The sequence below is a fragment of the Anser brachyrhynchus genome, assembly GCF_964034855.1.
Source record: "Anser brachyrhynchus genome assembly, chromosome: 17".
NCBI classification, from domain to species: Eukaryota; Metazoa; Chordata; class Aves; order Anseriformes; family Anatidae; genus Anser; species Anser brachyrhynchus.
The window spans coordinates 11,527,840-11,554,791 of NC_137710.1; the positions used below are offsets into that span (position 1 = coordinate 11,527,840).

The window sequence follows — 26,952 nt, forward strand, 5'->3', positions numbered from 1 at the left end:
CCTGGGCTGAGCAGCACCAGGGGTACGGAGATCTGGCTTCTGTGGGCCTTCCTGCTGCCATCTTCAGTCCACGCGGCAGGATGTTCATCTCCCCTCCCCGGCCATCGCCTCCGTTCACTGCTTGCACGAGGAGGGGAATCTCCCCGGCCTTGCAGGGAGGATGGGGGCTTCTGCTGCAGGCTCTGCTGTCACGTTCTCAGCTGCCTGGTACCGAGGGCGATGACGAGTGCTGGACTCCAACAGGCACATGGCTGGTGTGTCCTCGTTGTGCAAAACCATTAGCACTGTGGAGAAAACAAGGGTTTCTCCCAGTAGGGATGCATGTGTGCCTGGTGGAGGTATTTCAGGGTGGAATCCAAATCCTACACACAGCGTACCTCCGTCATGCCAGCCATTCCAGAGAGCACTTGTAAGTAGGAGTTGTGCCTTGTTTTCCCAGCTGGACCTAGTGCCACGTTCGTTAGGTTTTGGTGTAGGAAAGCCTGTGTTGGTCCCTGCCTTCCGCCTCCTATTGTGGGGAAGCCAGAGTGAGATTAGGAGAAAAGGGGAAGGTGCTCTACTCTGTTTCCTGCCTTGAGGGAAGGAGCAGCATTCTTCGTCCTGGCTGAACGCATCTGGTAACTCCTATTTTCGTTGTGTGAGAGAAGCCAGCTGGAAAGGGCCGTGGTTATTTCCCTTGCTTCTGGCTCTGTCCATCAGCCTCTCCTTGGAAACTCTTCTTGATGGACAGACTTCGGCTCTGTGGACAGCAGGATGATGTTGAGAGCTCGTGCCCCGGAGTGGAGGAGATTTGTGGAGCCTCCCACATCCCTGGCTTGTTACTGACTCTGTCCCCTTGTGCTTTCTCCCCCTGCAGGAATGTTTCACACCATTCATCAACGGCAGCTTCTTCGAGCACGACGGGCAGCCCTACTGCGAGGTGCATTACCACGAGCGTCGCGGCTCACTGTGCTCTGGGTGCCAGAAGCCTATCACAGGACGCTGCATCACTGCTATGGGCAAGAAATTTCACCCCGAACACTTTGTCTGTGCCTTCTGCCTCAAGCAGCTCAACAAAGGAACCTTCAAAGAACAGAACGACAAGCCCTACTGTCAGAACTGCTTTCTCAAACTCTTCTGTTAGAGGCGTCCTAGCTGGGAGCTAAGCATCTTTCTGCCTCCCCCCGGGCAGTTCTGTCTCTCTGAACATTACTGTGATTTCGAAAGCTTCCCAGGCAGGGGAGAGGGCGGGTGGGGGGTGGGTGGTAGTGCTTGCTGCTGCCGCCAAGAGGCAGCAGCTCCAGAGACGGACCATTTAACTGGAAATGCCCTTGTTGTGTCTCAGCAGAGAGAGGCGAGTCCCCTGGTCCCTGTGTGCGGCTGGGTGTGACTGAGAGCTGAGCTTAGCCCGAGGGCTCCAGCAGGGAGCTTCTCCTCAGCCCCCTCCCGGCAGCAGGAGCCTTAGCCAGTACGTTTCAGCCCGTGTCAGCGCTCTGAGCACGCCCTGACACTGGCGGGCAACGCAGCCCTCTGTCCTGACACCTCTCTGAGGCTCCTGAGCGCAGCCCGAGCGGTAGCACAGCGAGGGCACCCCGCGAGCTCAGCACCACCCTGCCTCCGCTCCCTGGGGCCGCGGGCACGCCTGGCTTACCGGGAGCCTCAGCACAGGCAGCCAGGACGCTGCAAGGGTCTCTCCAGTTCCATTACACTGTAAGGAGTTGATACCACTTTTTTTTTTGTTGTTTGTTTGAAGAGGAATCAAGGTATTACTGTGTTTTTTTGTTTTTTTTTCTTTTCCCCTAGTTTGTTATTCCCTGCCCTCTCCAAGCCCCGACCATCCCTCCGTGCCGCTGAGCGCCCCTAGGGTGACGTGCGGGGCCAGGCACCTCCCTCAGCACCCACTCCCCTCGCCTGCTACTCCCAGGAGAGAGGCAGCGGTGGCATCGTCCCTCCTTTAGGAGCAGGGAGGTTAGGGACAGCCTTCATCACCCATCCCCGTCACGAGTGCCTGTGGTGTGCGTGCGTTTATCCGGCCTGAAGCTCTCCCACCTGCCAGGCCCTGCGCTTGTTGCAAGGTCGGGGAGAAGCGGAGGGGTTTAAGAAGCCAGGGAAAAAAAAAAAAATCCCCCCTTTGTATGCTTTCTCCTTCCTCTCTTTGCTAACGAGACCTGTCAGCCCTCGGTATTTCCTTTCTGCGCTCCTGTTAAACGTGTTCCACGGAGAGATGCTAGAGCAATAACCTTTTGTACTGCCTGTTACCGGCATAACAAGTCCCCGGGGTCGGGTGTGTGAGGCACACTTGGTTTTACTATCGAAATGAATACTGTATCCTGCCTTTGATAAGATTTCTACACTGATTTTGAATTCATATCTAATTTGCTTTTAATCCTCTTATACGGAAATTGGTTTTGAAGTGATTTTAAGAAAGCGCCTTTTATATCTCGAGCTGTGCTGTTCCAGGCAGCGTGCCCGCGGGGCTGCCCGCCTGCCTTTGTAACCTCGACGCTGTGTTAAACCGACCTGCCCTCGCCTGCTTCTTTCTGGGGGGGGGGGCGGGCTGCGGCCGGGGGCAGGGACCATCACCTCCATTTTATTTTATTTTATTTTACTTTTTCATTTCATTTTTTTCATTTTATTTTTTCATTTTTTTCCATTTTTTTTCATTTTATTTTTTCATTTTTTTCATTTTTTCATTTTATTTTTTTATTTTTTTTCCATTTTTCATTTTATTTTTTTCATTTTATTTTTTTCATTTTATTTTTTCATTTTATTTTTTCATTTTAATTTTAATTCCATTTTATTATTTTTCCCCTTTTATTATTTTTCCCCTTTTATTATTTTTCCCATTTTATTATTTATTTTTCCCATTTTATTATTTATTTTTCCCATTTTATTATTTATTTTTCCCATTTTATTATTTATTTTCCCCATTTTATTATTTATTTTTCCCATTTATTTTATTATTTAATTCGCACAGGCGGGTGGGCTGTGAGTGCCTGGGTCGCCTGGGCGTGGGCTTTGAGCGTCGCTGTAAGCTGTGCCCTGCTGGCCGGGGGCCGCCTCGCCTCCGGGAGCTCGCGGGGAGCCGCGGGGCGATGCTGCGGGGCGGGGGAGCCGGGAGCCCCCGCTTCTCTTCCCCAGCCCCCTGCCTGCACCCTGGGGGGGAGGAAGGGTGGGAGGAAGGCGCTGCCCCGCTGCGGGCGCTCGGCCCGGCCCTGCCTCGGTGTTCCCGGCCGGGAGATGGGGCGCCGGGCGGGGGCGTGGCCTCAGCCAGGGGGCGTGGCTTCATTCAGGGGGCGTGGCCTCAATCACGGGGGTGGGGCCATCCGAGGTGTTCCCGCGCTGCGCGGTCATGGTGGGGGCGTGGCTTGCCGTCAGGGGGCGTGGCTTCCCCGCCGGCCTCTCCTCCGGCCACCAGGGGGCGCGAACCCCGCCCCGCCGCTCCCGTGAGTGACAGGCGCGCCGCCCAACCGGCGCGGCCGCTCCGCCACGGCTGGCGGCAGACCAATGGGGTGAGGCGGAGTCCGCCCGTGGCTCGCCGCGATTGGGCGCGGGCCGCGGTATAAAAGGAGGCGGGCCCGCCCTCCGGCCTTTCTTTCCCGGAGCCCTCGTGGAGGTAGGAGCGTGGGGCGCTGAGGGGGGCTATGGGGAGCCCAGAGGGGGGTCCTGAGGGGTCCGGGGAGGTCCTGGGGGGGTCCTGGGGGGCCTTGGGGGGTCCTGAGGGCCCCGGGGAGAGGGAATGGGGAGCGGGAGGCGGGCAGGGCGCCGAGCGGAGCCGCCTCACCCGCGCCCGTCCTCCGCAGGCCTCATCTCGTCTTTAAACCCGCCGGGCGATCCTTGGAGCACCGCCGCGATGCCCAGGGAAGACAGGGCTACGTGGAAGTCCAACTACTTCATGAAAATCATCGTGAGTCTCGCTGCGGCCCGGCCCGGCCGTCGGGAGGCGCCGCCTGGGGTCGGGGAGCAGGGCCGGGCCGGGCCGGGTGGGTTTTGGGGCGCGGCGGGGCCTCCGGGCCGCTCTGCCCTGCGCCGGCTCTGCCTACACGGTGCTGTTCTCGCCGCAGCAACTGCTGGATGATTACCCGAAATGCTTCGTTGTGGGAGCGGACAACGTGGGATCCAAGCAGATGCAGCAAATCCGGATGTCGCTGCGCGGGAAGGCCGTGGTGCTGATGGGGAAGAACACCATGATGCGCAAAGCTATCCGCGGGCACCTGGAGAACAACCCTGCCTTGGAAAAGTGGGTGACGGGTCTCTGAACGGCCTCCTGGGCCCTGCCTTTGGGAGGGGACGTGTGAGGAGGGGAACTGAAGGCTGTCATCTTTCCTTCAGGCTGCTGCCTCACATCCGTGGGAACGTGGGCTTTGTTTTCACCAAGGAGGATCTGACTGAGATCCGGGACATGCTGCTGGCCAACAAGGTAGGGGAATGAGCCCTTGCTGCGTTTCTGGGCTTGGAGATACTGAGGGAAAAGTGAAACTGAACTTTTAAGGGGGGATACCTGGTTATCAGGAGTCCTTGGGGATTGGGAACTAGGCCCCTGCAGCTGTAGCTGAGTAGCCCTTCCATTGCTGTCTCATTTGTGTGTGCGCCTGGGTGATGTCTGTCATGCAGGAGCATTTTGGGAAGGAGTTGATGCCATCGCAGGGTATCTGAGAGGTGAGCGTTCTTCTGACTTACCTTGTTTCTTCTTTCTCCAGGTGCCAGCAGCTGCCCGTGCTGGTGCAATTGCTCCTTGTGACGTGACTGTGCCAGCCCAGAACACCGGTCTCGGACCTGAGAAGACCTCCTTTTTCCAGGCCTTGGGCATCACCACGAAGATTTCCAGAGGAACCATTGAAATTCTGGTAAGTGAGCAGTGTGGCGGTGGTGGTGTTGAAGCCCTTCCTTGATTGAAGGGCCCTTGCTGCGATACCGCGTGGAGTTGTCCTTACGTCCAGCGTTCATGTGGAGGAACAGGAGGCGTAACGATCCAAAATCCCATTCACACTGAAGCACTGTATGAACAGTCTGATTGCTTCACTTTGGGAACTTCTGAGGGCTTGGTTCGGGCACGCAGTGGGGTGGGGAGAGGGATTTACATTCCTCTGTCAGATCTGAGCTCTTCACGAGCTACCCATAGGGAAACGAGGCGGTGCTCATCTCTTGGTTGAGCAGCACTTGCTTGTGTGGTCTAGGTCTCTTTAGAGGTGAACTGTGAGCCTATTTTACCTGTGCTCACCTGTTCCTTCATCCATTGCCATTAGAAACGTGCCTTTGTGTCACTGCTGTGTTGGTTGGCCTGAATTTCTTTGTGCGCATTCACTAATTTTCCTCCTCTTCCCTTAGAGCGATGTGCAGCTCATCAAGACTGGAGACAAAGTGGGTGCCAGCGAAGCCACCCTGCTGAACATGCTGAACATCTCCCCATTCTCCTTCGGGTTGGTGATCCAGCAGGTCTTCGACAATGGCAGCATTTACAATCCTGAAGTGCTGGACATCACCGAGGATACCTTGCACAAGCGTTTCCTGGAGGTCAGTGCCTCAGCCTTGTGTTCGTTAGGTTCGGCTCTTCGCCTGCGTGCTGGAGGGAAAATGGGCAGCAGGCGCTGCACCAGAACGAAGCATCAGCTCTGGCGTTTGCCGCAGGCTGTAGAGTCTGAGTGCCCTGGAGGAGCAGTCGCAGAGCACCTTCTGTAGGTGTTTTTGACCAAAGCAAAGGAAAACGTACTGGGCGTTCATTAAGCGAGATGTGTGGGATCAGTGAGTGTGTAAAGGTAGTGAAGTGTTTGTGCAATCTGGAAGCTATTTCAGCGAGCGTTTGAACTCATTTAAATCCTGATGTGTAATGCAGTGGGGCTAGGTTCCTTGTGCACGTTGTGTACTGTCCTGCATTGTGTTGGCAGCACAGAGGCGTGCTGTCATGGTTTCTCGTCCCGGTTATTTCTCAGCACAGAAACACGTCTCTCTCTTCTCCCAGGGTGTTCGTAACGTTGCCAGCGTCTGCCTGCAAATTGGGTACCCGACCATTGCTTCTGTGCCCCACTCCATCATCAATGGGTACAAGCGGGTCCTGGCCGTGGCGGTGGAGACCGACTACACCTTCCCGCTGGCTGAAAAGGTAACGGCAGCGTCCGCCCCGCAGCCCAGAGCCTTGTTAAAAGTGCAGCGAGCACTGCATGGAAACACCGTGCCCGCTGCCTACCCTGAAAGGACTCAGAGCTGCCTCTGAGCGTGAACTGGACAGAGCCGTGTGTCCTGCGCAGGGCGCTTGGCTCTGTGCGATGAGCACGGAGGCAGGAGCCCCGTCCCCTGAAGCCCTGCCCGCCCAGGGCTGCGAGACCTGGGTGCAGGGGGCAGCCCCGCAGCGACCCCACGGGGACAGGAGGAGCGAGCTGGGCCCTGCTTGCCCTCCACCCCTAGGGCAAGCGCCTCATTCAGTGCCTGCCGAGCTGCACAGCCGGGGTTCGGCCCCTGGGCACGCTTGGCGCTTCCCCCCGTTACGTTACCCCTCTCTCCCCCCGCAGGTGAAGGCCTTCCTGGCAGACCCCTCGGCTTTCGTGGTGGCCGCCCCGGCCGCAGCCGAAACGGCCGCACCCGCCGCAGCCACCGCCGCCGCGCCGGCCAAGGAGGCGGCCAAGGAGGAGTCGGAGGAGTCGGACGAGGACATGGGCTTCGGCCTCTTCGACTAGTGGGCGGGCGCGGGGCGCGAATAAAGGCTCTTGGACCCTGCGTGCGCCTCTGCTGCCTGCCTGCGGGGGGGCTGGGGGGGGTCGGACCCCTTCGGGTGGGCTCGGAGTGGTTTGGGGGGGGGGGGTTCGGGGCCGTTCGGGTGGGCTCGGAGCGGCTCGGCAGGGTTCGGAGGGGTTCGGCGCCGGCGTTCGGAGGGGTTCGGAACGGTTCGTCTCGACTCGGCGGGGTTCGGATGCTTTCGGCTGCGTTCGGCCCGACCCGACGGCGTTCGGCTCCGCTCGGCTGCGTTCGGCTCGCCTGGCAGCGCCGTCCCCATGGCAACGCCCCCTCCCCCGCCGGCAGCGCGTGCGCCGGCCGCCCCGGAAGCGCCGTCTCCTTCCGGGGCACAGCGGCGCCATGGCGGCCGACACGCAGGTGAGTGCGGGCCGCGCCCGCCCCGCCCGGCCCCGGGCGGCTCCGCGCCGCTGCCCCCGGCCCTTCCCGCGGGGGGACGCCGGGGCTGAGCCCCGAGCCCCCGCTGGGCCTCGGAGCGGGGCCGGGCGGCGAGGCCCGGCGGCTGCGGCGCTGGGGGCCGGGCCCCTTCCCTGCGAGGAGCCGGCCCGGGGCCCGCGGGGGTCCCGGTACAGGCCGGGGAGGACGGGGGGGGGCGGGGGAGCCGCGCTCCGCGCCCTCCCTGGGCAGCAGCCCCGGAGCTCCGCCGGGGTTCTGGGTTCCGGCGGTGCAGGGGTAGCTCCGGCAGGTTTGTCCTGTCCGCGTCACCTCGCCGGGGGCTCAGCGGCGTGAGCGAGCGCGGCTCGCCCCGAGCCTGCGGGTGGTGGAGGCAGGTAATGGGAAGGTGTTAACGTGTGGGTCTCCATCGGCTGCGGTGACCGGCATCTGCAGGCTGGAGGCACAGGGAAGGAGGAGGTGGTTGGGTCACGGACACTGTCTGCAAATCCCAGGCAGCCCTCTTCTGAAGGGATTCCCTGCCTCTGTGCCAGCAAAGAAGCGTTACTGAAAGCAGCTCCTCAGAAGAACAGAGACAGCTTCCACTTCCCAAACTGCCGGGCTTCCTCTTCTTCCAAAAAGACCTGTTGTGGAAAAAGTGGGAGAACTTTGCCTTAAGAGGGAAGGAGCGGTTTTAATCACCTTCTGAAGACACGTTTATTTGCCACCCTTCCTAAAGATATCCTTGTTATACATTTATGAAGGTGCTCGGTGTAAGAGGTGAATTTCAAAAGCCTTTCCTGTAGCCTTGTTCTTTTGGTTTATGTAAATACAGAGGACGCCTGGGTGTAATCCTGCCTGAGCCCTGTTCAGGCTCCACAGAGCTTTTTGTGCACTTTTGAGACTGGAAAGTTCACTGGAATGGTTTCCAATGTACAGGTTTCTGAAGGAGCAGGTCTCTGAGAACACACAGTGCTGAAAAAAATAAAAAAGTTTATCTCACCATCTCCATATCCCTTGAAAACTGACACAAACTATTTACAGAAAGTAAACTTGGTGGATTTCAGGCCCTTTTACAGCCTGCAGGTTCAGGCAAGTGACAGACACAGCAGCGCAGGCACGGCAAACACACGTTGCGTTGTGTGATCTGTGCTTTTTGTTTTCCTTGGGTAACCATGGGCGCTACTGACAGCACAGGGAAGGAGTTTTATAGCGAGGCATACCCTTTGTAACCTGCTGAGTCCAAGGTACAGAGCCCCTGAGATGTGTGTGCCAGTTCTGGATAAGAACAAAGGCAAGCTGTTCATTTTTTCCCCTCCCCATGCAAGTAATTTCCAGCAGCAGTGATAACCTGTGGCAGCCTGAGACCAGGGGTCGGTGTTCAGGAGGTGAGGTTAGGCTCTGTGCTCGGCCATCGGCAGTTGGTGGGTGGCTTTGGGAGATAACACCCCCTGCAAAGTTCCTCTGCATTCCTGGAGTGCTGGGTTTCTGGCTTTTGAAGGCCCTGTGCTCTAGGGCATTGATTTTACCTTTCACTCTGTCCTCTTTTTGGAAGGGTAAATGTACCTTAGAGAGTGCCACGGTCACAGGTTAACCAACAGAAAACAGTCGTCCTTCAGCCAAAGGGGGGCCTTTTGAGTTTCATTTTGCGTGATGTAGTGACTAGTGACCCGTCCCCACTCAGTAAGACCACAGATGATCACATTTGGCCAATACGTTTGGGCAGGTGCACAGGACGTGCTTGCCCTCGTTTTATGTTCTGTTGACATCAAAGCCAGCCTGATGTTTTCTCCTCTGCCTGTGCCTTTAGATTTCTGATACGCTGAAGCGGTTTGCGGTAAAAGTAACTACAGCCAGCGTGAAGGAGCGGAGGGAGATCCTCAGCGAGCTGGGAAAGTGCATTTCTGGGAAAGGTAAAAACAGTTTCGATCACCGGGGTGGAGAGCAACGTTCAAGTGCTTTGTTTAAAAGGCAGAGTGAAACTCGTAGGGTAGGTTTTAGATGTAGTGGGGTGGCAGCATTCGAAGTATGTGCTCTCTTACGGCGTTAGTTCCAAGCGTGGCTTTTGTGGTTACTTCAGTTTCTTACATGTGTGCTTTTTCCATTAAGGAGCTGTAGCACACGTGTATTAGTTTTTCATCAGCATATCAGACACCTCTTTCTCTCTTCTCTTTCAACTCTTCTCTTGGTTTTGTAATGATTCGTGGAGTATTTGTAGACACACGTGTATAAATATATGTATATAGAGAGTATACAACCAGAAGACTTTACACAGTCTTAATAAAAATAAATACATTTTAAAAAATCTTTTTGATATCTCTCATTCTCTGAAGGTGGCTGGAATAGCATGCATTCCAATTTTGCTGTTATTTAAAAAAATGCATAAAATGTATACACAAAAGAGAGAATTCTGAATGTGGTCCTAGCAAACACTTCCGCATGTACGTATGGGCTGTGATCAGCTCAATGATTTTAGTTGCAAGGTGCTCGGGTGCATTAACGACCTTAGTGAGTTAAAAAGAAATATGCTGAAATCCAATCTGTTGCAGATCTTCCAGAGGGTGCCGTGAAAGGCCTTTGCAAACTCTTCTGCCTTACTCTGCACCGATACCGGTGAGTAAATTGATGTGGAAAGGCTGTACTGTTTAGTCTCTTAGTAAACCCAGGTTATTTATCAATTAAACAGGCACGGAGCATCTGGGGATGTTACCGTGCAGTGTCCCATAGATGCGTGTGACGTGGAAAGATGACGCCTAGTAATTAGGCTCTCAAGTGAGGTTTGACATTAAAAAGTTTCACAGCGTTTACCTTGTGCTTCACTTTTATTTGAAATTAAAACTCGTATCCTGTAGTCCAGTTTGGCAGTGTCCTTGTGAAGCCAGAGCAAGATGCCTTTTAGACTGGGTTAAGCTGTGCCCTGTTGCAGAGGAGCTGTTCAGGACCTGTGTTGTCTTTTGCAACCTGCTGGAGGGCCTCAGTGAAATTTCTGCCAGCCGAGGAGGGGAACGGAGCTTTCTGCCAGAAACCTCCACTTCTCAGAGCAGCAAGGATAAAACAACTCCTAGCTGAAATGGGAAAGCAGAGCCCTTTCTGTGACACAAGGCAGTAATTCGTGCGATGTTGGCAGGGTTTATAACTTCACAGAGATCCATTTTTCCTTTCCGCCAGCGATGCGGCGTCCCGCAGAGCCCTGCAGCTGGCGCTTCAGCAGCTCGCAGAATCCCAGCCAGACGCAACAGCAAAAAACCTTCTGCAGTCGCTTCAGTCCTCGGGGATCAGCGGCAAGGCCGGAGCTCCCAGGTGCGGGACGAGTTGCTTTGTGTGGAATCACTGCTGAATTGCTGGTGGTTATTCCTGCCTTCAGAACAGTTGCTTTGCTGCTGCTTGCCAGAGCTGTTAAAAGCGTTCAGGGATAATGTAATGACTGTTCAAATCTTACTTTTTTAACCTCTTTCTTGTTTTCTATGAAAGCAGAATCTTCTTGGTGTTAGTGCTGGTGGATCGGGCCCAAGTTACAGTTTTATTTTGTTAAGCTTAAGCCTGGAGTGATGAGGAATAAACTCTTAGGAAGAAACAACCTCCGAAGTGGTTAGGAAAGGGGAGTTCCTGCCCCATCCCATGTTCAGCTGCTGGAATTCAAGGCCTTATTGTTGACAGGAAGATGATGAAGTACAGATGAGAAACAAGCTGCTGTTGTATAGCAGCAGCATCTGCAAACACCAGCTAGGGAGTGTTTCCGAGAGGTGACTTAGGGTTTTGTTAGGCTGATGGAGGCCCCGGAGTGCCATCCTGCACCTCCTCCGCCCACCTCTTGCCTCCTGGCTGAACAGAGGTGTACCTCGAAGAAAAATACCTGATCTTGGTGTAAAGGTTTGCAGTGACGCAGCGTTTACTCCTCAGGTGACTGTCAGTACACCGGGTGACTTGTTACCTTATTTCACTTTGTGAGAAAGATGAAAATGGGGTGGGGATCCTCAGGGGGCCGAGAGGTGGGATCTGCCACCTGAAGGGGTGGAAGGAGGGAGAGTTGGCATAAATCAGCTGAGTGGTGTGCTGGGGGGAACGTAAGCTGCGAAGTGATTTGGCAATCTCAGGCTGTGAAGCTCTGACAGTAAAGATGATCAGCAGATGAGAAATCTTGAGTCACTTTTTGGGCAGTCTCAGTTGCCGAAGTATTTAACTCATTGCTGTAACGCCGCTGGAACGATCCAAAAATGGTCTTTCACACGCTAAGGTTTCTCATTCCCAGCAGGTGAGATTTAGCCTCCCTTTGCCATTCAGGAGTCCTGAGTTTAAGCAGGAGCTGAAACAACAAACAAAAGCCATCGGAGCTTACAAACACCAATTATTTCCTTTAAAAGTTGAGACTTTAGCTGTATTTTGTCTGCTATAAGATAGCCTCAGTAATGAGGTGGTGTTTTGGGGTGGTGTAGATGAGCCAGTTCTGACTTAGTAGGAGTTGTGTAGTGTTATATTGAGGGCTGTGGATTTACCTGCCTTCTGTTTCCACTGCAGTAAGAGCAGTGGGTCTGCAGCTCTGCTGGCCCTCTCCTGGACGTGCCTGCTGGTTCGCACAGTCTTTCCAACGCCTGACAAGAGACAGGGGGAAACGTGGAAAAAACTGGTAGGTTCTTCTTGGTTTGCAGAAATACCCTTTGGAGATGAGGACTTGAATGTTTCTGATGTCTTCAGTTCGCTGAAACATTGCACGTAATTGTGAACGTGACTAATAACGTCACGTTAAAACCTGGGTTCGTAAGATGATCTTTCCTTTCTGGTGCATTTTAACCTCTCCTGTTCTGCTGGGGAAGGCAGGAGATATATAAAGCACGAGATTGAGGCAGTCTTGCACCTGAGCAGACTTGCTCTGCACGCTGTGGTGTATACCTGTGTAGCCTAAGTTGTGCCTCCAAGGTTGCTGTCTGAAGCATGCTGTGAACTCCTTCTGCCGCCCTGCCTTGCCCGTGATGTTCTGTCATGTCGTCTTAAGTAGCCTTTTGCTTTCTTTTTCACCTGTGTTAACAACTTGTCCCTGGGACCATGCTCACAGCACTTTGGAATATAGTTGGAATACACTTCAAGAGGTGTAACTTGATATAAATTACTGTTTTCCAAGTCAGAGTTTCCAGAACTGTTATGGATAGTTCTGCAAAGTGGTACGTATGGGGTGAAAACAGTGGCAGCTCCCTAAATGTGCCTGTTGGAAGAACTTACACAGCCTAAGAACTTCTTCATAAGCAGATGGAGTTAATCACAGGCATCTGACAGTTCTTGTTTGATAATAAGCTCTTTGAGAAGCAGGTTCATGAGGGCTGTCTTGGTTGTTTCCCTTGGCAGGTGGAGGTTCAGTGTTTGCTCCTTTTGGAAGTCTTGGGAGGTTCTCATAAGCAGGCAGTGGATGGGGCTGTGAAGAAACTGAACAGGCTGTGGAAAGAGGTGAGGTATACTTTCTGTAACTTTATTCAGTAGCAGTTCTAGCTTCTGTTGCGTTAATGTGTTTTGTTTTGTTTTGTTTTGTTTTTTTTCTTATTAGAACCAAGATCTGGTGGATCAGTACCTGTCTGTCATTCTCGGTCTTGAACCAAACCAGAGCTATGCTGCGATGCTGGGACTTGTGGTGCAGTTCTGCACAGCCCAGAAGGAGATTGACATCATTAAACGCCACAAGGTAAATCTGCCATACTGCTTTTTTTTTAAATAAGTAGCATTGCTTTTCATCACAGAGAAGGTGGGGGGACAGATGTGTCAGCGGAGCTGGTACTTTCCGTCTGCCTCTGGTTTCATTATCGGTCGATTCAGTAGTAATAGAAATGTGGTTAAACCAATGGGATGCGTTTAAAAAGGGAGCTGCCAGGTATGTGGGTCTTTGCTCTGGCCTGTGCTTTTACACAGACAGCCAACACTGCAGCTTTCTGCCTTCTTCCTTGTTGTAGGAATGAAAGGCAGCAGCTGGCTGGTTTGAGTGGGGTTTGAGTGTTGGGCTGGCAGGTACAGCAGAGAGCCCTGATCTCTGCTCGACCGTCAAGCAAAGCTTCTGCTTGGTGGTTAGGGCTGCCTTCCAGAGGAAGGTGAGGCAGGGTGTCAAGCCTGGCTTGCCAGTGGCGTGCAGGGAGCTGTGTGGGTTGCAGCGTGGCTGTAATCAGTGTTTCTGCTTCTTCAGAGCGCTCTTCTGGATTTCTACATGAAGACCATCCTTATGAGCAAGACAAAGCCTCAGAAGCACGTGCTGGTGAGACGAACTCTTCCAGGGCTGTCGATGCTTTTGTCCTGTGTGCGGTGTCCGCTGCTGTGCTGAGTGCTTTGTTCCCTTTGCAGGACAGCTGTTCCCCAATTCTTCGATATGTCTCTCACGCTGAGTTCAAGGACTTAGTTTTGCCAACACTGCAGAAATCCCTGCTGCGAAGTCCCGAGAATGTAATTGAAAGTGAGTCTGTCATCTCTGTACGCTGCTCTGCCAAAGAGCCTGAACAGTTGTTCCTTAGAGTCCTGGAGTCGTGGGGGGTGTGCATCTCTCTGGACTATGCTTATAGGCCTGTGGGCATAGGCAGTGGGATTGTCTGGCATCTAAGGGCTGGATATGGAGAAGCAACATTTGTGGTGTGATCCCAAGTGTCTGGGTATGTGGTAGCTGCAGTTTATGCTGAGGACAGAATTTCGCAGCTGAGGGCTAAGAATAATCCTGAATTAATCTGTTGATTGGGCATCAGTTTCCGTGGTTTTCCTCCCTAGTCCTTACTGGCCCTGTCTGCTCTTGATGTGTACTGTGGGGAAGGAAGTATTAAAATGCTAAAATCGACTTCTTAACAAAATATAATATCACATTATCTCTTCTGTCTTCAGCGATCTCTTGCTTGCTCCTGTCTGTGAACCTGGATCTTAGCCAGTACGCTCTGGACATCGTGAAAGGACTGGCCAGTAAGTACTTAATTCCGGAGGGAATGATGAATTCAGAATAAGGCTTTCTTCACCTTTCTGGCTGTATGTATAACAATTTGATTGCTGGTGTCGAGGTTGATTTATTTGGGTGGGAGGATGATACTGTAAGTTGGCACTGGAATAGTTCACATGACGTTCCAGAAGCTGAGTCAGGCCACATGCAAAGATAAATCCTTGTCTCGCTGCTTTTATACAGTTTGTGATAGAGAGCTCTTAGCTCGTGCATCATTTTCTAGGTCATCTGAAATCGAACAGCGTGCAGCTGATGGATGAAGCAGTTGTTGCATTAAAGAACTTGGCTCGACAGTGCAGTGATCCTTCGGCTGTGGAGTCACTGAGCAGACACCTTTTTGCCATCTTAGGGGGTGAGTAAATTGTACGATAAGCAGCAGAGGTGAATAAAGGTTTGTTGGCTGCAAGGAGTTTTGTGGATGTTATTTTCTGTTGCTTTTGACTGTCTGTATGGTAAGGGCTGCTCAGCCTGGATCAGGGGTATTTTAGAGAAGATACATGATGTAGCACATTGCAATTGCCTGTCTGTGTGTCAGCCGTCACCTGTTTGTTTCTTGTTGGCAGGCTCAGAGGGGAAGCTGACAGTTGTTGCTCAGAAGATGAGTGTCCTTTCAGGTGAGGATCCTAAAAGAAAGCTGCTTCTCTAGTGGAGCAGATCCAACAGATGGTTGAATGAGAGGGATCTGTATTTGAGCCTTTAGGAATTCCTGCCTGGTTAGTCTCTGTTGGCTGTGGTTAATGTCATAGAGGGTGCTGGGTACTGCGTGCAAATTCTTGACTTTCTCTTCAAGGGAAATAGTTGGCTAGTAGGCTAAAATGTTTTCTGCGAGGAAGAAGGTGAATGTATCCTGTAACGCTGGTTCATGGTGGATGTGATCCAGATGTAGTGACGAGAAAGAGATGTTTACGTGAGGACTGAAATGCAATTGTTTTGAGATTTTACAGCAAGTGCTGGTACTTTGGGAACTAATGAGAGATGTTTTTCCTTTCAGGGATCGGCAGCCTTAGTCACCACGTGGTTTCTGGGACATCTAGCCAAGCTCTGACTGGAACCGTCGCTGAGCTTTTCATCCCTTTCCTGCAACAAGAAGGTGAGGTCTCTTGCTCTTGTTCTGGATTTGTTAAGCTGCTTTCATCTTGAGCAGGCTTTTCATATGGCCTGTTATTTAGGATAAATCCTGATTCTTGCCTGTTGTGCTATAAAATACATTGCACCGTTCTGAAGAGCAGCCCTGTGGAGCCAACACTGTGCCTGTTAGAAACATGTGCACTCTTTTCCTTCCTCACCCCAGCATTATCTGCTTTCTGTTTTATGTCTTCCTGTGTTTTATGCAACTACTGTACTGACGTGAGCTCTGTGTTACTTCCTAGTCCATGAAGGCACGTTGGTTCATGCAGTCTCTGTCCTGGCTCTTTGGTGCGTTCGGTTCACCACAGAAGTCCCTAAGAAGCTGGTGGAATGGCTAAAAAAAGCCTTCAGCCTTAAAACCTCCACTTCAGCTGTGAGGCATGCCTACCTGCAGTGCATGCTAGCCTCTTTCAAAGGTAAAACTGCGCAGCTATTAATAACTCTTGACTGTGTGGCTTAAGAAATGAGTAATCAACTTTTGTACTTGTTGATATAGTAGATAACTGTGTGGGTTAAGAAAGATTTTGTAAGGTGATACCTGTTCATTAACCTTCATCTTTCTCCTTGAAGTCTCTTCTGCTTTCAAGCCTTTAAAGATAGCTTATCTCCTTGTGTAACTATGTATCACCATTCGTTGTGCTGTCTTTTCATATACCCCAAAGTAATTTGGGATTGATTTGGTTTATAGATTGTAGTGTTTCTAGCTAAGGGACCACGCTTTTGCTTCATATATCACCCATAACACTGGGATTGTGGTCTGTGGTTTTGATGCTCAGGAGCTTTTTTTTTTTTTTTTTTTTTTGAAGGAACATGGTTTTGAAATCTTCACAAATTCTAAACTTTTGGTGATCCTTTTCAGATTTGCCTCTGTTGGTTGTATCCCCTGTGACTTCAGCTCTTCGTCTGCAGGTCAATAGGTGATTGGTCTGATCTCCGTATGTGAGATCTCCCTTTCTTGTTGAGGCAGTATGAATCAAAAAGACGGTACACATTTTCTTGAGAGATGGATAACTCAGTCCATTGTATTAGGAATGGATTTGCCATTTTTTTCTCAACATGGGTATGAGTAAAAATAGAATTACATGTTTTTCTATTGTAGCTGCTGGGAATTTCTGTGTTATTATAGGGCTGAAGAAAACCACCATCCACTTTAAAAACTAGTTAGGTATCACAAGAGGCCGGTCCCTTCAGAGAGATCAGTATGGGAAACCTAAAATTGCTCATGCTTGGCAGGGGCAGGGAGGATTACATGTGTGAGGTGTGCAGCTGTTTGAGGGATCATGGCTTAAGACATTCATATTCCAAAGCAATTTACTCAGCACTGGAATGCTGGCTATCATTGCTTTGGCCCAGTCAGTGAAGTATCCAACTTAAAAAATAACGATTCTAACTCTTATAGGTTTATGGTTAAAACACTACCTGCAAATACTCAATGTACAAAATCATGGTGTCTTTCGATCCTTTTTTTTTTTTGGCTGAGGTGTTGCTTCTGGAAGTAGCAGGAGCGCCTAGCTCAGTTGCCTTGGAAGCGAGGGTCACAGATCAGCGGGATTCCTTGGCTTCTGAACGTTTGAGATGGAACAGATGGTTGTGGCTTGCCAGGAATTTACTTCTGCTCTTTCAGAGAAACATAGTTTTAACGTCAGACTTCCTGTGATTTGAACTAGTTCCTTTTATGTAACCGGATTAGCATTTTCTTTTGCATCCCATGAACAGAAGCTTGTAGTGGGATGGGACCCTCTTACCTGTGAGGAAAGGACCAGAGTGGTTATCGTCCTCATAGCTAAAGTTTAATCACAGGAGTGACTGGCAGTGCTTTGGGAGTCTTCCCCGTCTGTGTCTGGTTTGCTTCTTGTGTCGTAACAACAGAAGAACCGTTGATACCTTCGGTTTAATGTGTGAAGGATTTTGTTTTGCAGTTTGTCTCTGTCTGTCTCCTCAGGTGACACGTTATTACAGGCAATGGACTTGCTGCCAATGCTGATCCAGACAGTAGAAAAAGCGGCATCCCAAAGTACTCAGGTTCCCATGGTAACCGAAGGAGTTGCTGCAGCTTTGTTGATCTGCAGGATGTCTGTAATTGAGGGACAAACTGGTAAGATCACAAAACATCTTGGCAGAATCCAATATGAACAGGCTCTGAGGAATAACACTTTTTCTTGACAGTGTGCCTCCGGTTCTATTCCTTAATCCATATATTGCTTCTGAGTAGAGAATCACTGCCCTTTGGTAAACCAGGGAAGGATTTATTCTGATCTCTCCCGGTTCTGTCAATGAGAAATTCTTGCTCTTCTGTGGCTTTGCAAATTCCAGCTTCCATTCACTTGGGGCAGTATTTCTCTTTGCTCTGACAAAAAATTCATTCAGACCTTACATACTAGGACATGACTGAAGTGTTAAAAGTGTTGAAGCATTAAAAGTGTAACTTGTTTGCCATTTATGTAGTATTTTTACAAACTGTCTTTGGAAAACTGCAGGACTGGAATTCTGTTTTCCATTAGAGCATATTGCAAGAACTGTCTGAATTCATACATCTGCCAGGATATAAAATCCAGATGTGTTCTGTCTGTCAAAAGCAACACATCAGCTTTCTCCTTTTCTTCATTTTTAGGGAGCCTTGCCCTATGAAAATTAAGGTGAAACAGATTTTACATTTCACAAGTGTAAGTCAGAGAAATATATTTTTTTCAACAGGTATTTTTTAGACATGCTTATAGTTCTGAATGAGAGATGAGAGGCTTTGTAAGTGAAGACAAGCAAAAGCTAGAAATAGCTTCAAAAATTTCAGGAGACAGAATTTTACTGTATTCTCTGTAACCTGGTAAGTTCTTACTCATTTTGGTAAGTCCTTGATAGACATCTGTTCTTTTCCTGTCAGAGTCTAAGCTGAGCAGCTTCTGGCAGCTGATTCTGGATGAGAAAAAACAAATTTTTACATCTGAGAAGTTCTTGCAGTCCGCTTCAGAGGAAGGTAAATTATCAGTTATTGTGTATCCTGTTACTGTTTAATTCTATTACTTAAGCGAGCTACTTTGCTGTTAGCCCTGTTCTGTGGTCCTTGGGGATCCAGTTTCAGATTAAAATGAACAATGCTCTCTTTTAGAAGTATATCTAAATTAATTGTAACCTGGCAGTGAATTAATTTATTTCTAATGTTTCTAGCCTATGTTATCAAACATTTACAATTCCAAATCTTTATATTCAGTAAAAGTCTTTCCAATCCAAAAAAGTGTGTGGTGTTCCAGCTTGTAAGTAGATAGTTGTGGCCAATCTAAGGGACATGGATAAGCATAAAACTAGGAAGAAGATGGGGAAAAGTAAAATAAGGTTGGAGAAGAATACATGCAGAGGAAGCTTGTGAGATAATGTGGAGGAAGAGTAGTAACAGATAAATCAATTGGGTTATACATTAGTCTATCCATGCTCTATTTTGTTCTCTTGTGTTTAAAGATTAATTGGGAAAAAAAGTGCCCCACAGAGACATCACTATCTTTTAAACTGAAAGCCTTGCAAATGAGTTCATGAATCGTTTCTCCAAAATGAGTCCATTTATCTTTTGTACAAAGCTTTGAAGAGGTAAATGGGAACTAGCATAATTTCTTTGCTTGCTGTGATCATTATTTGCTGAAGGCAATGTGTATATCCAGTCATTTTCGTTCCCAAGTCTGCAGGTATCCTGAAACAGTATGATCTGGGAAATTGTATATTGGTCCATTAGGATGTTAATTCCAAAAACTAATGCTGGTAATTTTGAGAGTAAGCATTGTCATGATTTGTTATTGGTTATAAATGAGCAAAAACATCCAGCTGATGTGTTTAACATCCCCAAGCTATCTGATGATTCAAATGTCCAAAGTAACCTGTTATCAAACTTAATACGGGTTATAACCTACTCCACGTTTCAGGGCTTTCTGCTCCTGCTTTTATGATATGGTTGGACATTGGTATACAAACCAAAGGGCCTAGAGACAGTAGAAGCTCAGATGATAGTATGAGGTAAAATACCAAAGCTACTACTCCCGCAGCATTATACACTTTTTTATTAATTCATTACACATTTTATTGTCACTTAAGACGTTTCAGCAGTGCTCAGGAATTGACAGTATTGATGCAGTGAGTATGGTGCTTCTTATTTGATTTGCTCTGTTTACTCACACAGAAATAGGCCTCTCATACTGGTTAAGGAAATTCTGCTGGAATGAAGCTAACCACGTTTCTCTTAGCTCATGGTTCTGTTTCCAGTCTTGTCAGATCTGAGTTGGACTTGTTTCTAGCTTTATTGAGAAGTTTATGTAGAGGCTCAATTTTGGCAGCTATTTTATTATGTTCTGATTGCTGTTTATTCATTCTTAAGTAAAAAAAAATCTCCTTCCTTATGAAATCACATGCTATTTTAAATATTTGTCTTTTCCCACAGCAATGTGTACCGTACTGCAGCTGACAGAGCGTCTCCTCTTGGATCATGCACAGCGGCTCCCTGAAAGTAAAGTTCAGTACGTAGAGTGCTGTTACTGATCTGGGTCCGATCATGAACGTCTATGCAGGAGAGGGTGGGCCTGCGACTTTGTACAAAATGCTGAATGCTTTGTGCTTTTGTGGGCGGGTGGTTTGCAGAGCTACCTCCGTTGCTCAACCTGTTTATTTCTCCATTTTCAGGCAGTATCACCGTGCCCTTATTGCAGTACTGCTGAGTCGGACCTGGAATGTTCGAAGACAGGCCCATCAAACAGTCAGGAAGCTCTTGTCCTCTCTGGGAGGGTACAAACTGGCCTATGGGCTCTTGGAGGAGCTGAAAGTGGTTCTCAGTTCTCATAAGGTGAGCGGTCAAGAAGCCTCGTCCCTGCTTAGTTGTTTGTTGCCAATCAGCTCCCTATCATAGGTTTGCTGTTAACATTGGCATACAGTGTGCTAGGAAAAGGATTCAGGTCCAGCTTAGTGATCTTCTAGAAATGCCACTTGTTACTAGATTACTGCTATTATTTTGTTAGTGTCCCTGGTGTGTGAGGCTGCCTAGTCTTCCCTATATGCACAAAACCCATGTTATTCCAAATTAATCGGGGGAGGAAGCTGCAGATTTCCCTGGTCTTGTATTACTTAAATGCAAGTTTACTCCCCAGTGGAAGACCAACTATGTAGATCCTTTCTCAGTACCCTATTTTTTTGGCCCTGGCTAACAGTTCAGACTGCCTATTTAAAACAAATGCAATATAAATACTTCAGTAACAACTAGTGTGAAAAATGGAAGGGGAAAAAAAAAAGGAAATGTTAAATCCTGTATTATTGGGCATGCTGCTAAGCCAGCACCATGTCAAGTTGCTAAATAGGTTATGTTGCATTATTTAGGTACCAAGGGTGAGACTTCATAAACAATACCTCTATGTCACAGACAAAGCCTGAATAAGGTATTTTTGGAAAGATACTGGGTAAAATTAGACAGCAGAAGCTGGGCGTACTGTTCCTAGCCAACTGGTGAAACCTTTTCCAAAGTCCTCTTTGCTAAAAATGGTAGTTTTAGTTTTATTTTACCCTGTCTTGCCAAATCTAGTACAGTCTTCTGCTCTTAGTCTTTCCATCACTGTCAGCACTCTGTGCTTTGGCTCCATTATCATCCTTTATTTTCCTGGAAAACTTCAGGTTGCTAGCACTTTCAGAGGGAGCTGATTTCTGGTGTTCAGTATGGTGTCCCTGTAGGAAAGTGTGCTCAGGGCTCAGGAAAGCTTGCTATGATGTTTATGACAAATTGTCCCCTAGGTTATGCCTCAGGAGGTCCTGGTGATGGAGTCGGGAGAGTTGTCAGAGCTAGGAAAGACATACATTCCTCCCCGTGTACTTCATGAGGCACTGTGTGTCATCTCAAGTGTGGCGGGGCTGGATGTGGATTCCTTTGAGACAGAAAAGCTGGCTCTGGAGATGCTGCTAGTCAGCCATCATCCGTCTCTAGGTAAGTAAAGGGGTAAAACCACTCTCATGGACAATGTATGTGGTATTTTTTTTTAATTTATTTTACCTTTTTGTTTCATTGTATTAGTAATCTGCTTCATATTTATTATGTTTATTTATTCTTCATGCTAGTGGCGGTACAGCCAGGTCTTTGGCCAGCCCTCCTCATCAAGATGAAGATAGATCCCAAAGACTTTATTACCAAACATCTGAATGACATACTACCCAGACTCACTGCCTACACTCCAGAGAACCAGGTGATAAACTTCTGCTTTCCTGTTGTTAGTATAAGGAGATACTTTGAAACAAAAGAGTTTTTTGGAGAAGTTAAGTGGTCTATCAGAAAGGAGATGTGTCTCTAAGGTGGAGAAAAGGCAGGTTCAAAGAGAAATCCAGTGGGAAAAAAAAAAAAGAGCTGGGATTTAAGGCTGCAGGGAGAATGTGTATCAGCAGCTGAGTAGAATTCTAGATAAGGTTTTGATACCCACTGGATGAGGAATTAGAACTCGAAGGGTGTTGCTCTCAAAGAACACAACATGGCCTGCTTCAGCAGGGCATAGTCTTTTGAAGCAGTATCAAGGAGTACTGATGATAGTGGTTTTTCCTTTGTTTTCTTGATAGTCATCCATGAATGCGGTGGGATCTCTCTCCCTGCTTTCACCTGGCAGAGTGCTCCCACAGCTCATCAGCACCATCTCCGCATCAATGGAGAATCCAGCTCTGTGCCAGGTTACTCGAGAGGAATTTGCCATCATGAAGACACCAGAGGGAGAACTGTATGACAAGTCAATAATACAGAGGTAAGACTATCATTTCTTTTTTCTGTGAACATGGGGATTGATTCCTGCTGGCATCTTGTCAGTGAGTAAGTGGGTTTGGGTTTGCCAGATACTCTTTTCTGCACAGAAGTTCCTAGATTTGTATGCTTTCTTCAGAATAGTGCTGATTCTTTGCTTTCTTTCTCAGTGCTCAACAGGACAGTATGAAAAAGGCTAATATGAAGAGGGAGAATAAAGCTTACTCTTTCAAGGAACAAATCATTGAGCTGGAGCTGAAGGAGGTGAGGTGATGGGAACAGGAAAGCTATTAGTGATGGCTGAGACACCAAGCTATCTCATCTGTTTTGTGCATAGCTTCTGGCATACCTGTGTACAGTGTTGGGAAAGATTCTCTGTATTTCTTTGAATACCTAAATATTTTATTTTCTTGTATCTGTGTATATCAGTTTCTCTTACGCCTGTATATCTATTAATTTCTGTTGTATTCTGTTGATTTTTGAGTGCACTTACTAGTTGGTAATACTTGTTTTTCTCTTCATCTCTTGTTCAGTGCATCTTGTGTGAGTTTCCCAGTAGGGGTTGTTAAACGGGTGCTTCCATCCTGTTTTAAAAGTAAATTCTGAAAAGCAAGGTGTCCAACTTATTCCTCCACCTAATTGAGGGTTTAAAGTTAATAGTTACCAGTTAATAATGTCCATGGCTCTCTCTATTTGCAGGAGATAAAGAAGAAGAAAGGAATAAAAGATGAGGTGCAACTGACTAGCAAGCAGAAAGAATTAATGCATGCACAGCTGGAAAAGGAGTCTCAAATAAGGAAACGATTGAAGGAGGCAAGTTTTGATGATCTTTTTTGCCAGCCCTGCAGCTACCAGAGTAATTTATGGTAATCCTTCAAATTGTCTCTTACAGCTTGATAATGAACTGGAAACAGCCTTGGGACTCCTGGACACTGTTATCAAGAGAAAACCTCCTGGTCTAACTCAGTACATTCCTGGTCTCATCAGCTCCTTCTTGCCACTTTTTAGATCGCCTTTGGCTGCTCCAAGAATTAAGGATCCTTTTCTTTCCTTAGCTTCCTGTGTCATGCCTGCTCGACTTAAAACTTTTGGTTAGTATTTGCAGATGCTGTTTAAGGGCAAGGGTGCATGACTTTTATGGCAGGGTGGTCAAAATCCTCGCTCTTATAAGCTGTGGATCATGACCGTATACCACAGATAGGTAAGAGGAAAAAACACTATGGAACAGTGTTTAAAGAGCTGACTGCAGTGTCCTAGTGATCCCACTGCTGGACAGGTCTTGGTTTGGGCTGACATCTTTAGAAAAGCTTGGAATTACTGAAATTTCATGACGGATGTTGCAAAACAAGAAGTTTGCTCCTTGTTGGAGGGAATACACAATAGTGTTCATACAGCAGAAAGTGACTCTTCTGAATGGAAATGTCCCCTATAACCCTTAGGGCTGTGCTTCCATCTTTGCACATCTTTTGCAGCCTGGGATGTTTCCTAGAGCTTTGTTAGAATTCTTTGGTCTGTGTTCAGGGGGATTGTTCTCAAGAAATGTTTGGTTTTAGTCTTCTCATATTTTTCTTATTCTTTCATACCAGGTACTTTAGTGAGCCATGTGACCTTGCGTCTGATGAAACCTGAATGTGAATTGGATGATTCCTGGTGTCAAGAAGAGCTGCCAACTGCTCTCAACAGAGTTGTTAGCTTGCTGCATGCCCACACCATTCCTAGCCGAACAGGCAAGGGAGAAACAGGTAAAAGGCACTGTAGATCTTAACCTCCCTGCCCCCCCCAAATAACTTAGTTGTTTTAGTTTTCTTGGTTTGTATGTTTCATAGGTGAGACTTCACTTTTTCTCTTTTTAAATCCAATAAGTCTTTTCATAGATATGAAAAACTGTAACTTCCTCATTGATTTTTTTTTGTGTGTGCGGTGGCAGTAGTAGAAAATATATTACAATTACAGTTAAGTGTAAAAATGAAACAGCAATAACTTTTTTCTTAAAATGGTTCAGACAGAAATAATAGTAGTGAAATTAAGACTCATCTTTGCTAAGGACAGTTCTTGCATTTCACCACCACTTAGCATAAGTGATTCAGTGAGACTAAGTGGAAAGACAAAATAATTGCTTGTTATCTGAGATCTCAGCAGAGAAGTGCCTGTGGCGGGTTCTTGTTTTCTACGTAGTACTGCAGTTCATGAATATTTTATTCTGGCACGGTTACAGAAGAAGCAGTTCCTTTCTACTTCGTAACATAAGGGCAAGCACCAATATTTTTATAGTTCGAGAGTATGATCTGGGCTAAAATGAACCCAGGGGTTAGTTTTAAAATAGATCAATTCCAAAATCTGCTTTATGATGGGGTGTGCAAGTACTTGTATCACTACATGCTAATAGATAAGAATTCTGAAGAGGTTGGAGAAGTCTGCTTCTTTTGGAGGCAGGGATGACTTAGTCTGTCTTTACAGATGCGGTGTTCTGTAGTGATAGAGGTGGTTCACCCAGGCTTTGGAGCTGATCATCGTCTAGCTTGGTCAGAAACTGCTGTGGTAGACAGTTTATGATTTTTTTAAAGAAATCTAGGATTCCACTTGGTCCCTTACCCCAGTAGTTCAATTCTGCCCTTACAGTTCTGTCGCCAGTCAGATCTGCAGTTTTGTGACTCTGACTTAAATAATCTTTACTGTAGAGCAGGAACAGTTGACCATGTTGAGCACCACTTTAGTTCTCAACGTCTCTGTGATAATTCAGTGTCTCTGTTATGTCATACATTTCCATATTAATTGCAGGATCATTAACATTTGAATGCTTATTTCCAGAAAGCAGTGAAAGTATTTTGAATGTTCTGCCTTCAATATTTCTTACAGTGCTTATTTAAATGAATATCTGATTTTTTTTTTTTACTTCTCTGGCAAGAGAAAGGCAGTAGGTACTATAACACTTTGTTGGACAAGTCAAGTTGTATTCCCAAATAATTTTTCCTCAAAGTTCTTAAAATGCTTTTGAGTGCTGTCTTACACAATACTGTTTAGTGGAAGTTAGTTTCTTCAGTTACCATGATACTTAGGAGAGACCACACGTCTTTATACTGTACATGGTAAAATTTATCATTCATTGCTGAAATGCCAAGATACGTTTTAAAATACCAGCTACTCTTTTAACAGAACATTTATCTTCTCAGATAAAGCCTTCTCCTTCCTGCTGCATGTAGAGGGACAGTTGCTTAAGCCTAAAAATATCTGGCCAATAATTAAAAAAAAGCGTAAAATCAGATAGTGAGCAAACAGATAGTGAGAAAAATCTCACATCCGAGATAGCGGGTTTTTTACCTAAACTATTCATGTTAAATAGTTAGGAGCTCACAGTGTGTTTGGTATTTAATATTTCTCTCTTGAACTACTTCTGCAGTATGTATCTATGCCCTACATAAGCTGACTAATACTGCAGTATTGTATCTGCAGTGCTCTTCATCTGCATCTTAGAAATCTAAATTGTGGCATTCTCTGACAGCACAGATAGGATGCTGAAAGCAAACGTTTTCCCTAGATATCCAGTACTTTAGTTTTAACAATATATAAAAGCATGACTCCAGCTAGAGGCCCACGGGCATATGTTCAAGAATACATTCTACACTTAACCATATATATACTCAGCAAGTAAGTAGTGCTGACAGTTTAGCTTGAAACCAAAAAGAATCGTTCTTTCTTTTTCTTAGTTGTAGCGTTCAGATTTTCTTTAAACTTTTTGCTTTGGACTAACTGGAAGACTGAAACAAGCACTTGTTATGTCCCATAGCCAAGCCCCGGTGAGAAGGAAGAATCAAAGTCTTTAACAACAGGAATCCAAAAGCCTTAATTTTTTCTAGGGGGAAGAGGGTTTGAGCCTTGTGCCAGAATTAGAGAAACCTCATTCTCAAGAATCCAAATGAAGGCTGGAGTGACAGGTTTGTTAGGTTGGTAGGAAGTGTTTAAAGGGAATACAGCTGGCAAATAAGCTGCTACTTTGGGACAAAGCAACGTTAAAAATGAGTTAGTTAAATAATATCAGATCCCTGTGTGGATCCTGTTGCTTAGAATAAAATTGACCGTAATGTTTTTTTAGTTTAATTCAAGTGAATTCTCAGAGAGTGTACATGCAAACTTAATGCAATTTAAATATTAGATTTTTAATTTCAACACTGATTGTGTAATGATTTAATTTTGTCATGTCTCCCCCATCCCCTGAGTATGGTCTGTATAGACAAAACCATGGTTTTGCATGTCCATCTACTTTAACACATTGAATTGTTTCAATGGATTTTGCTCAGCAAATTGCATTTGCTTTGTGCGTTTTTTGAAATATTATAGTATTGGAAGTAATTTGTAATTCTAAAATGACTTTAATTAAAGCCAGCTCATCGATATAGCAAGCAAGAACATTAGGTAGATCTGAGTGCCAAATGTCAGTGTTGGAGCCCTAATGTTGCTGCCACTAAGTGGCAAAGTGATAGGGACTCAACAGGTGGCAGGCTATGCAAGCTGCCTTCAACAGGCTCAGCGTTGTGTCTGTATGGGCTAAGTCCAGGTACACGAGACATCATCCCATAGACACTGTGTTTTTAGGGGCACAGAAATACTTAGAGTCACTTAACAGGTTTGCATGTAAGATTGAAGCTGGCAATATCTGTTACAACCTGCAAAGTGTACATTTTGCATCAGTCAGTATTATAAAATGGTGAGCAGTTGTGCTCACAGGATTCTTTCTCCTTTTCACAGGTGCTGCCCCATTATCAGCTCCAGCATTTTCCTTAGTTTTTCCTCTCCTAAAGACTGTTATGATCGAGACGCCCCATAACAGTGAAGACAAGGAGGAGTTCCTGGTCAAGATTCTGCAGATCCTTACGGTTCACGCTCAGCTGAGATCGTCAGCAAATGGCCAGGCTTTGCTGGTGGATGAGGTAAGTGAGAGCTGTGGGGATGAGGTCACCTTCCTCTATGGCTGTAAAGCTGAGGGATGGGATGAAACACCTAATGTGTAAACTGGATAAAGCAGATTAATTCTACTAGTTAGTTAACAACGTACGACTGTTTTCTG

At 47.3% G+C, this 26,952-nt stretch overlaps 3 protein-coding genes across 6 annotated transcripts in view; all 3 read left to right on the forward strand.

Moving 5' to 3' along the window:
* PXN (paxillin) overlaps window positions 1-2,498 on the forward strand; it is a 43,680-nt gene extending 41,182 nt beyond the window's left edge. For all 3 annotated transcript variants that reach the window (XM_080559142.1, XM_080559143.1, XM_080559141.1), the window contains exon 11: window positions 857-2,498. In XM_080559142.1, the coding sequence (XP_080415268.1) occupies window positions 857-1,123 (267 nt within the window). In that variant the 3' untranslated portion in view covers window positions 1,124-2,498. The remainder of the gene's footprint in view (window positions 1-856) is intronic.
* Window positions 2,499-3,728: 1,230 nt separating this feature from the next.
* Window positions 3,729-6,690, forward strand: RPLP0 (ribosomal protein lateral stalk subunit P0). Its single transcript, XM_080559160.1, has 7 exons — window positions 3,729-3,886; window positions 4,044-4,219; window positions 4,312-4,399; window positions 4,680-4,826; window positions 5,308-5,493; window positions 5,939-6,079; window positions 6,486-6,690. Exons 1-7 carry the CDS (start codon window positions 3,833-3,835, stop codon window positions 6,648-6,650), a joined length of 957 nt encoding a protein of 318 aa, XP_080415286.1. The 5' UTR covers window positions 3,729-3,832; the 3' UTR covers window positions 6,651-6,690.
* A 122-nt stretch (window positions 6,691-6,812) lies between these two features.
* The window catches only part of GCN1 (GCN1 activator of EIF2AK4), a 43,329-nt gene continuing 23,189 nt past the window's right edge, over window positions 6,813-26,952 (forward strand). For both annotated transcript variants that reach the window (XM_080559084.1, XM_080559085.1), the window contains exons 1-26: window positions 6,813-7,065; window positions 8,888-8,990; window positions 9,627-9,690; window positions 10,246-10,377; window positions 11,593-11,701; window positions 12,415-12,513; window positions 12,611-12,745; window positions 13,238-13,306; window positions 13,393-13,501; window positions 13,918-13,992; window positions 14,250-14,378; window positions 14,590-14,640; window positions 15,018-15,116; window positions 15,397-15,570; window positions 17,097-17,249; window positions 18,033-18,125; window positions 19,572-19,647; window positions 19,811-19,970; window positions 20,906-21,095; window positions 21,227-21,351; window positions 21,716-21,894; window positions 22,061-22,154; window positions 22,590-22,703; window positions 22,783-22,981; window positions 23,477-23,632; window positions 26,634-26,815. In XM_080559084.1, the coding sequence (XP_080415210.1) occupies window positions 7,048-7,065; window positions 8,888-8,990; window positions 9,627-9,690; window positions 10,246-10,377; window positions 11,593-11,701; window positions 12,415-12,513; window positions 12,611-12,745; window positions 13,238-13,306; window positions 13,393-13,501; window positions 13,918-13,992; window positions 14,250-14,378; window positions 14,590-14,640; window positions 15,018-15,116; window positions 15,397-15,570; window positions 17,097-17,249; window positions 18,033-18,125; window positions 19,572-19,647; window positions 19,811-19,970; window positions 20,906-21,095; window positions 21,227-21,351; window positions 21,716-21,894; window positions 22,061-22,154; window positions 22,590-22,703; window positions 22,783-22,981; window positions 23,477-23,632; window positions 26,634-26,815 (3,087 nt within the window). In that variant the 5' untranslated portion in view covers window positions 6,813-7,047. The remainder of the gene's footprint in view (window positions 7,066-8,887; window positions 8,991-9,626; window positions 9,691-10,245; window positions 10,378-11,592; window positions 11,702-12,414; window positions 12,514-12,610; window positions 12,746-13,237; window positions 13,307-13,392; window positions 13,502-13,917; window positions 13,993-14,249; window positions 14,379-14,589; window positions 14,641-15,017; window positions 15,117-15,396; window positions 15,571-17,096; window positions 17,250-18,032; window positions 18,126-19,571; window positions 19,648-19,810; window positions 19,971-20,905; window positions 21,096-21,226; window positions 21,352-21,715; window positions 21,895-22,060; window positions 22,155-22,589; window positions 22,704-22,782; window positions 22,982-23,476; window positions 23,633-26,633; window positions 26,816-26,952) is intronic.